Source organism: Botryllus schlosseri, chromosome 10, assembly GCF_051294905.1.
Source record: "Botryllus schlosseri isolate E-star chromosome 10, Bs_hap1, whole genome shotgun sequence".
Lineage (NCBI taxonomy): Eukaryota > Metazoa > Chordata > Ascidiacea > Stolidobranchia > Styelidae > Botryllus > Botryllus schlosseri.
This window is the reverse complement of record NC_137245.1, coordinates 7,668,480-7,678,449: the sequence shown is the minus strand read 5'-3', so window position 1 is coordinate 7,678,449 and position 9,970 is coordinate 7,668,480. Positions and strand designations below refer to the sequence as shown.

Genomic DNA, 9,970 nt, shown 5'->3' with positions numbered 1-9,970 from the left:
TATTACAAGCCTACAGTTCATACTTGCACAAGACAGATGAAGGTTGCACCATATTAGAGCTAAAATTGTACTAAAACTTGAGGTGGTCCGCGACGGTCAAAAGGGGTCCACGAAGCCAAAAAGGTTGAGAACCACTGCTCTAAGTCGTTTCGACACCTTCCTATCTTCAATTGTATAGCAGTCTTGAGATGCATTGAAATGATTAAATTGTTACCGATGAAATGCACCACCACCTGAAACTCATCAAAACCCTGTGAATAACTCTGAGACAGCTCGTATCCTACTGTAATTGGAGCGTGCAGTCGAGTAATAAAAGCAGATATAAATTGGACTCAATTGTATCAACAGCCATGCAAAGTCGGATGCTATGCACACACATAATAATAACGACAGGATCATTTCGACTTCTATTGACTCAACTGCAACAACGTCGATAAGAATGTCAGCAAACTGCAACAGTTTAATGAAAATTGATCAGTTCAACATCGAACTTCAAAGTGGCGCTAGGGGGGATAACTGGTGGATGTCCTCTCGCTCCATAAGCATAATCAGGGGTACAGGTGAGATTTGCTCGTTCTCCCTTGGACATCTGAAAAAGGTTGATTTTTAGAGAATGAATAGCAATATTATCTAGCCCAGGTCTTCCTAACGTGGGCAAAATCGCCCTGCAGTAGACGATTTTGAGAAACAAGGGGGCCAAAATACCGAAGGGGGCGATTGAGGGGCCAAAATGTTAGAGCGTCCAGTGAGATATATTTAATTAACACGCCTAAAAAATGCACATGAAGACAGCTTATTCTGCATATGACGTGAACCGGTTTTCCAAGTATATTCTCAGAAAAATGACCGAATTTTGGTCAATTCACCAGCGATTAGAGTTAGGTGGATAATGTCCCGTTTCTATGTCCACTTTTTCGGATCCGTATATACGGGGCGATGAGTCGCAAAAGGTTGGGATACATTGGTCTCTAAACTCATGATTTTAAAGCCCAGTTTGAAACGCTCAGCAAATATCCACAAATGGTGATAAGCAAAGCATATCCCTCTGCACTTGTTTTTAGGTTGATATGCATTGCATTTTTTGTGGTGTATTGAACTGATAAAATTGCTATTAAACCAATGATGATGATGAACATGATACGCTCTTCATTTGTCGAAAACCCAAAAATAAGTTTTGTGACACCAAATATAACTGTGTAACTGACAGCATTTGAAATTACATGTCAAAAACATTGACTTGTGTTCAACAAGAAGTGGTTAAACATCAACCTTGTAGTATCCGACCTTGGATATCCTGCAGAAAAATAGGATGCGACATATTGTTCACTTTATTTTATATCAGTATACTACATTATTATTGTTTATTTCTAATTTTTTACATTTATGCTTCACATGAGTATTGTAATTCGAAGCACCTATATGCCTTCAAACATAGCATTTCCACTGCTGAGAACAGTGTTGCTGTGATGCTGTTCATGATCATTTTGTTGATTTCGTGACCTCAAGAAATAGTTTGATGCTTGTCACTGTGAATTTGGTTTTGATCCATGGAAAAAATTATTGATAAGCGGTGATTGATTTTGCCCATGCCCATTCCTAATTATAGCATGGTAAGGTTTGATTCACGTAGAGCTCAAGATCAGTCGAGTTGGTTACAAAATTAGGGAGAATTGAATATTGTAATTAGGGAAAATTGATTAGAACATCATTTTGTGCAAAGCATATGGAATCTTCAACTGATTTGAAACTGGAAATACAATGCGACAAAACAACAAGCTTTCGATTTTGTGGAAATGACAGCTTGCTCGAACTTGAAAATATTCTTGAACAACTCATCCTGCCGTGCTAGATAACGATATCATATCATGCGCAATGCGCTAATAGAAATACAAAGTCTCACCTGGAGAACACCTTCATCCCACCCTTTTATCACTTGTCCAACGCCAATCTTAAACTCAAAAGGCTTGCCACGATCCCGAGATGAATCGAATTTGTTACCGTTGGTAAGAGTGCCTGGAAAATATGAATATAATTGGGAATATGCTTCAAATCTGCCAATTGCCTAAAATTATCAAGTTTGAAAATAACTGTTTGAAAATACTTTTTTTTCGTTCAAATTTTACTGACACCAATTGTGGCTCAATTTCAACCAGACGAAGCGAAGTTATTATAGTCGAAATTTTCAGATTTATTTAATAAAGTTGAATATCAAATTTTCTCAAATTTAACTGGCTACCCCTTGAAATTGTCAGATTGTCTGAAAAACCGATACACAACCAATTTGTTCGATACCAAGGAGTAGAAGCGGAGTTAATGTTGAAAATTTAGGATTTCCAATCATAGTATTCACGGTGAGTAGATTTATAAGAAATAACTTGAAAATTTGTCATGGTAAAAACTTTTTTTTTGTAAATCCAAAATTTTGTACTCCACCATTTTGTACTCCACCAACTTCGCTTCTAATGGTTGTGATTGAGCCAAATTCAAACAGCAGATGAAATCCTTTAATCCCAAACATTTCAATGTTTGTTCTGAGTAATACTTCAATACGGAGTTGTGTGATACAAACCATACAGCAGTACGTGGGTAGGGAGTCTATTAGTCTATGGGTCACTGTTTTAAATGTATCGATATCTTGAGGTATCCCAGCGCATGCCACGCTACAGTATCACCTACACCCAATGGCCAGCACTGATTATACGAAATGTCTAGTCTGCATGCAAACTCATTTTTTTAAACAATATACACATTTTTTCTACAGTACAAAATTGCTCGAGGACGCATCATTTCAAATATTTTCAAGCACTGACTACGCAAGACTAGGCCTAGTTCTATAACATATTTGCTTACCAGTATAATGGACCACGACCGTCTGACCTTTCTTTGGAAAATTTGTTCCTGTAAGAGAGTAGAACTAAGAAATTTTATCATTCTTAACAACTAACACCATAACATTAGACAATGGGCTACAATTTTATTCGCATTTCAAGATCTGCTGCAGAAAGTCTCAGTCATGGTAATAAAATATATTAAATATCATATCACATATTGCGACCCGAGTCACGACTCTGGTCATTACAAACCAGTACAAGGATATTCCCGAAGTTGGCAATTTCAACTTCAGAGTAGCAAGTAGTACTTGCTCCAATTGTTTTGTATACTTCAAGGGGTGAAATCGCCAACTTCGAGTACCACTGCCGCAGAGTTTCAAGGTTAAGTTCTACCAGATGGCCGAGATTGATTGCCCACACCACATCGCTTGTACTGTGGATTCGAAGACATACAGGCAGTCATATTGCAGATAGATCATTCTTGTTCCTCAAGTTATTCGACTGACATTTTCTGGCAGAATTGCTCATTCCCCTTAGGAAGAACTAGTATAAACCTCAAGAATAAGCACATTAAATGCATACACTATTGCGCCATAGGTATGTATAGCTTGTGCTAGTGTTCAAGTTTTAAAGAAAAGTTTTAAATAATATTACATAGTTTATGTTTCCACTGTTTCCACTCTGGTTGGACCCAGTGGATGTCTTTTATATATAACCAATTTATAGTGGCATTGATTCATAAAAAACATGGACATCATAGAGAAGAACCTTTATAATTATTACAAACCTGGGAAGGTTATCAACTTGCACTTTTATCAGTTTTGTTGAATAGGCTAATATAATAGCAATCTTGACAGTTTCGGTCTAAATCAGTGGTTCTTAACCTTTTGAATGAATAGGTGGTAAATACATATATATATGTCGCTATAAACTTTTTATCCTCTCAGCCCACGTAATCAGATTTACCAGTAGCGCTGAGTGAGCTGTTGTATTGGAAAATAAAGGGTGCGTAATTAATAATTAAACATAGTCGGGCGTGCCCGTAGGTACAATTAATTCGTTACCAGGGCCGCAACAACACTGCGTCAGCCCCCCCCTAAAAAAAACGTTGGTCTTGGCCCCCCCCCCATAGGGTGATAAAGACCCCCTTCGGCTATCCGCTATTTGCTGATACTGGCCATCTACATTGGGTGTCCATTTACTGAGCCAGCTATTCTCGCCTAGACGCGCGAAGCGCGAAAACTTTCAATAATTATTATTATTGAATTGGTCAATATGATCGGGAATTGCATATATATTGATATCAATTTTAATCCTCTCTCTACTCACGTAAACAGATTTACCGGTAGAGCTGAGTGATGTGTGATTGAAAAGGTAGGACCCCTCAATAATAATTATACATCTTCGGGCGTATACCCGTTGGCAAGAACGAAACGACACTTCGTCAGGCCCCCCGAAAAAACTTGGGTCTTGGGCTCCCATAGGAGTGATAAACCGATCGCCTCTCATCACGTTGTTCGCTTTTGCCATGAAATCAGCTGTACTGTTTAGCGAGCAATTGCGAAGCGCAAAAATTTTCGATAATTCATGATAAAATCTGTCAGTAAGATCGGGAATTGCATATATATTGCTATTAATTTCTTGTCCTCTCTGCTCACGTTACAAGATTTACCGGTAGAGCGGAGTGAGGTGCAACGTTCCCTCTATAAGCTGCGCATGTGCTCAGTGCTGACACGGTCTCTACCCACCGAAAATCTACGCTGCGCACAACAAATCCGAAGTTATGACCTTTTTTTAGTCGTTACGCACTGTTGTCAAGGGTCTTCACAGTGAGTTGGTGAGTGTGCGCAGACTCGTCAAAGCGTAGAGGGAACATTGTGAGGTGTCTTGGAAACTGTAGGGCCCGTAACTAATATTTAAACATATTCGGGCGGGCGGACCCGTTGGTATGACTTCGCTGCATGATGTTATTTCGTGACCTCCTGTCAGCTATATAAAAAAATATAGAGTCGCCAAACAGGGATATCTAGTTCTATATATCCCTGTCGCTCAATCGTACTAAACTACAAGACGCACACGATTTCAAATTGGTATTTTTTCACTGGCATATAATTTTTCCCTGCCAGATGGAATTCGTCTTCTGATGTTCAGATTGCCAAGACGGGAACATTCGGTGCCAGTCATTTAGGCGCCTATGGACAATTGAACCTATATGTCTTTTGTAGGTTATATATAACAAAGTTTTCGGTGTTAATTCGCTCTGAATACTCATTAAGGATATGTCCTACTACCACATCATCTACTGCGAAGCCATTTTTTCTCCAGCGCCCCCCTGAGCCCAGCGCCCCCCATATCGCCCCCTGAGCGTTTCCGCCCCCTTCAAAATCGCCAGCGCCCCTGGGGGGAGCTGGAGGCAAGGTTAAGAACCACTGGTCTAAATCGAATGAATCGTAAATTTGTTGACTTTACGAATGAGGAATGATGGCTCAATTGATTATTCACGAAAATTACCTTCATACAGATTAATTATCTGAATGGTTAATCTTGTACAACACTTACCATCTCCGGCAGTGACCACTTCTTTCTGTACTCCCATTGTGATAACTTCTATATTACACCAATTCCCACTACCATACAGAAAATTGCTGTATTTGAACACTGTATTTAATGTCTACAGATGGCAATACGTCAACACCAGCGTTGTTAAAGAAATAATTTGTTTTACAGATGTTTGGGACTAGTAGAGTAAATGGTTAGGTTGGCTATAAAAAAACGCTGGAACACAGAATCTGGCTCAGTGCCAACAAGTATATAGAAGTGAAGATACAGGACATTGAAAATTTCGAATTCATAATACGTTATTTATTACTTTGTCGACAAAAACGATGAAGAACAAATTTTACTCAATTCCAACCCGTAGAAGTGAAGTTATTTGAGTTTTTCGTTAATAAGTTTTGGGATCACCCAACAGGCATGCACCGTCAATGGCATTGACTCAATGCTATATTTCAAAATGCAATGCAAAACTTGTAACTGCAATAACTTCGCTTCTACTGGCTGGCCAGACCGGAATGTGTGGTTGTTTTCGTCAACATGTTGTGCGTGGCAGACGGATTTCTTGCGTGATTGGAAAATTTCATCCGAGTCACAGAAATATTTTTCGCTCCGATTCGATACTGAATTACTTATTAAATGACACAATGTGCTAAAATAGACCTGGTATAGGCCGGGCCAGACTAGGGTTACGTCATATATTCGCTGTTGCGCAAATGCCGTGCTTGCTTGCGATCATTGTAAAGCGCAAGCGCCTTATTCTGGATCTGGACTCCAGTATGGCTTTGTGACGTCAGCATAATTCATCAATCGGCGTGATCAGATATACATGCTCACGTGAAGTTGCGCCCTTGCGCGTACCGTTGCCACCCCACCCACCAATTCCACTCTGGTCGGCTGGATTAAGTCAAAATTGTTATGCATCGTTTTCTAGACAACGTGATAATTTCATGAGGTAGCCGCAGTAATATTTGAAAAAAATTGAAAATATTTTAGATTAAATTCCTAATTTTCAAACTGACATATAGCTTCGTTTCTATACTGGTTGGGATGGATTCAAATGTAGCGTGCATCATTTTTCCATGAAACCTGACGACTTAATCGCCTAGCAAGCAAGATTTGGAGAAAATTTTTTTTTTGGGAAACACCCTAGTGACCACTTATGTATGATTCAAAAATTAATACAAAACCATGCAATGGCCAATGGGATATTCAGCCGAATCTATAGGTTTCCGCCTGCAAACAACTAACGGTGTTACGAGCATACTATTGTTATGACTAAGGAAAGGAAAGGACGTAGGGCTAACGTAAATTAATTAAACGTTATAGTTTCACCCAACTTTTTATATATATGCTACGCTGTTAAACGTATAGACCACGCCTCGTCAAACCCAATAAACATGGTTCGAAGTGATCGGCATGTAGTTAGTTGTCACGTGACTGATACGATTGGATGAGCAGACTTTTTCTGCGAACAAAACAAATAACCTGGTTCTCAACCGGGGTCCGCGAAGCATTTTCAGGGATCCGCGAAGCCTCAAAATAGTTGATAACCTAATTTGTATTGTTTTAATTTGGAAAATCACGAAGCAGTTTCGCTTCATTACTAGTAAAACTCCAGGGCTCACATCAAAAGAATAACCATCTGAGATGAAATCTACTATAGTATAGCCCAGTGCTCTTCAACCTTTTTCGACGTAGTACACCCTTTTAACGTTTGCTCAAAACTCGTACACCCCTGTTCATTAGGGGTCTTCAAAAATGATTTTTTTCTCAAATCGTACTGGCTACTTGATAAAATTTTTAGGTTACCTAACTTAAGCCTACACACCAAATTTGGTTCAATTCCAACCAGTAGAAGCGGAGTTATTGCCGTAAAAAAAAATGGATTTGAATAAAATAGTATTTGGTCACAGAATCTATTCGCAGCCAGTTAAGCCGCCCGCCATGCAAATTGGAATTTATTTCGTGTCAGCCCAAAAACAGCATGACATTACGAACGATAATCAACCTAAATGTAACAGTAATGGGGAGAGAGTAGGTCAAGTTACTGCTGCAGAAGCGGTAATTCAGATCAGCGATGATAGCAGGCACACCAGCCTACTGCGTATCTGGCCTGCCCCACACCACACACAGTCGATAGTAGCACTTGGGCTGAAAGAGATGTCAGTAACCGCAGATCGTATGCCGCTATACACAGTCTATTGTCGCTAATTTGCATCACTAATAACAAAATACTAAATTGCAAATGTATGGCGAAATATTGGACGTAAAATCGGCATTTTAAAACAAAAGGGTTTCGATTTCAACATGGAAGCTGTTTCGTCCCTGGCTGGCTACGTCACTTCATTTATGTGCATTGCGGTATTTATTAACGTCAGGTAGGAAGTAGGCTACCGATTCAAGAAGTCTGAGCTATCACGGCGGTTCCCTCAAAAATCACTAAAAGACAAATGACTAGATGAACATATGTTTGTTAACTGCATACTTTCCAACACTAAACGGAACCATTGGTCCATTGCCGACGGCTAAATGAATAGGAGAAATATTTGCTTATGACATCACCATCAAGCGGTGTACAGTACAATACTTGAGATAACATCGTACCATATTGCTCATTAACCCGTGCGTCAACCTGTACTGGCCCATAAACCTGCCTTTGTGATAGCTAGCCATCGGCTCATTGTAATTCGGATCTGGTACACCCCTGTACACCCCATCCGAGTGGTACACCCTTTGCAAATTCTGGTACACCCTAGGGTGTACGACAACCCCGGTTGAAGAGCACTGGTATAGCCGACTCATTTTAATTGCCTAATTGTCAATAATAGTCTATATGCTGATACAAACATTTTGCTGTTTAGTTTATAGTTATATGTTCATTTAATAAAGTTGTTTGTCAATTTTGGTGCCATATTCGTAGCGATCATACCCAACTGTGTCGTCCGAAGCGCTACGCGTTATTATTACATTCACCACCACCTATATTTGTGGAAATGTATTTTCGGCGATCAGATCGAAAGAGCGGATTTGCAAGAAACGACCGCGTACTTCAAGAAATGCAGTTGCAGTGAAATAATAGACGTCAACAAAATTTCTACCTGAATGAAGGAATGGTGCCAACACTGAAAGGTTCAAGTTCGTGTTAACGCGAACCTATTTGAAAGATTCTGTGTTTGTTTGTTTGTTTGTTTTTGGGGTATTCATGGTGTTTGTCGACTACTATGGTCATTTACACCAGACCGATATTCTTCTTATTTTCCGTAACTGCCGACTTATAGCACGGCCCACCTCTATGCTTTTGTAAGACACCGCTGACGCGGATGAGGTGGCGAGGAGGAGCCTAGGTAAACCTCCAACACTTAGGTATCGGAATTCGGAAGTCAACCTCGGTCGGACTCGAACCCGCATTCTGTGTGAACGCGAACGTGAACCTATGACGCTCCCCGTAAGTACGGTTTATCACTCTATGGGGGGCCCGAGACCAGCGTTTTTTTATGGGGGGGGGGCAGACGAAGTACTGTTACGAGCCTGCTAACGCCTTAACGGTCTAGATCGGAAAATGTATTCGACGTCTTATTGCTACATTGATATTGAGCAGAGTGTAAAAAAGTCTCTCCACTTGCTATAGATTACCCATCTCACTATACATCATCAAGCTGTACAGTAGCCAACACCCCACTCGCACGGATTTGGTTTTTATGATACAAATAAAAATATATCAAATCAAAAGGGATCCGGTAATCCTGCTCGATTTTTTACATTAGACGACGATTTGTCAATTTCATTGGTTGGTGTGATGAGCATCGTTTGCTGACTACCTAGGCTACATGTGTTGTATTTCCTTCTAGATGTTGTGTGATTGCGGGTAAAGCTCACAGTCACAGTCTGAGTCACTAAATATTCACAAACGGAAAGATGATTATTTCGAGCGAACGTTTGTAACAAAGCAAGTAAAGTTTTTGAGATTGGCAAGGTGCATGCTCGCTTAATGTTGCTTTTTTTATGCTGCCAGCGCCACGCATAGAGTGGTCCGAAGGTGATATGCAAAGGATTTTAAACAAAGATGTTATTAAGATGTGAAAAATGTAATATATAAAAAAGGTTCAGAGTGCAGAACCTACCAAGGTTCGTTTGCGAACATGAACCTCCAAATTTAAGAAATCCACACACAGAACGAGAACGTGACCTCGTGCACGATCACACCATCCCTAGCATGATCTTATTTTCAAGAAAAGTCAACTTGTAGGAACTCGTTTCCTACTGAGTAGTTAACTAACTAGGTAACTCTCATTTCGATACTGAGAACGCCAGACAAGTACAGTTACACTCAATCTGTAATCACAACAACAATAATATGAACATGCTCTCTGACTGGCACCTTTTGAGCGTGCAAGTCAGAGCGGTACGAATGTATCAGAATGTTAATATTCGAACGGTAACGCGTGAGGAATAAGCGTAATACATTTGTGAGTCACGATCGCTTGGATATAGTTTGTAGGTGTATTATGTGCAGCTACACCACCCTCCACCAGATCGTGACTAGCCTTTTCATGCTCGGAATCGAGGGGGCACGTTAATCATTC

The 9,970-nt window shown here is 40.0% G+C and overlaps 1 protein-coding gene across 2 annotated transcripts in view; it reads right to left on the bottom strand.

Moving 5' to 3' along the window:
• Nucleotides 1–269: 269 nt before the first annotated feature.
• The window catches only part of LOC145449020 (peptidyl-prolyl cis-trans isomerase FKBP1A-like), a 408,653-nt gene continuing 398,952 nt past the window's right edge, over nucleotides 270–9,970 (bottom strand). The window contains exons 2-5 of one of the 2 annotated variants that reach the window (XM_080327487.1): nucleotides 5,391–5,478; nucleotides 2,851–2,898; nucleotides 1,901–2,013; nucleotides 270–589 (exon numbers count right to left, since the gene is read on the bottom strand). In XM_080327487.1, the coding sequence (XP_080183613.1) occupies nucleotides 461–589; nucleotides 1,901–2,013; nucleotides 2,851–2,898; nucleotides 5,391–5,427 (327 nt within the window). In that variant the 5' untranslated portion in view covers nucleotides 5,428–5,478 and the 3' untranslated portion in view covers nucleotides 270–460. Of the gene's footprint in view, nucleotides 590–1,900; nucleotides 2,014–2,850; nucleotides 2,899–5,390; nucleotides 5,549–9,970 lie in introns of those variants that run through there. The other variant, XM_080327486.1, reaches the window with a different exon arrangement.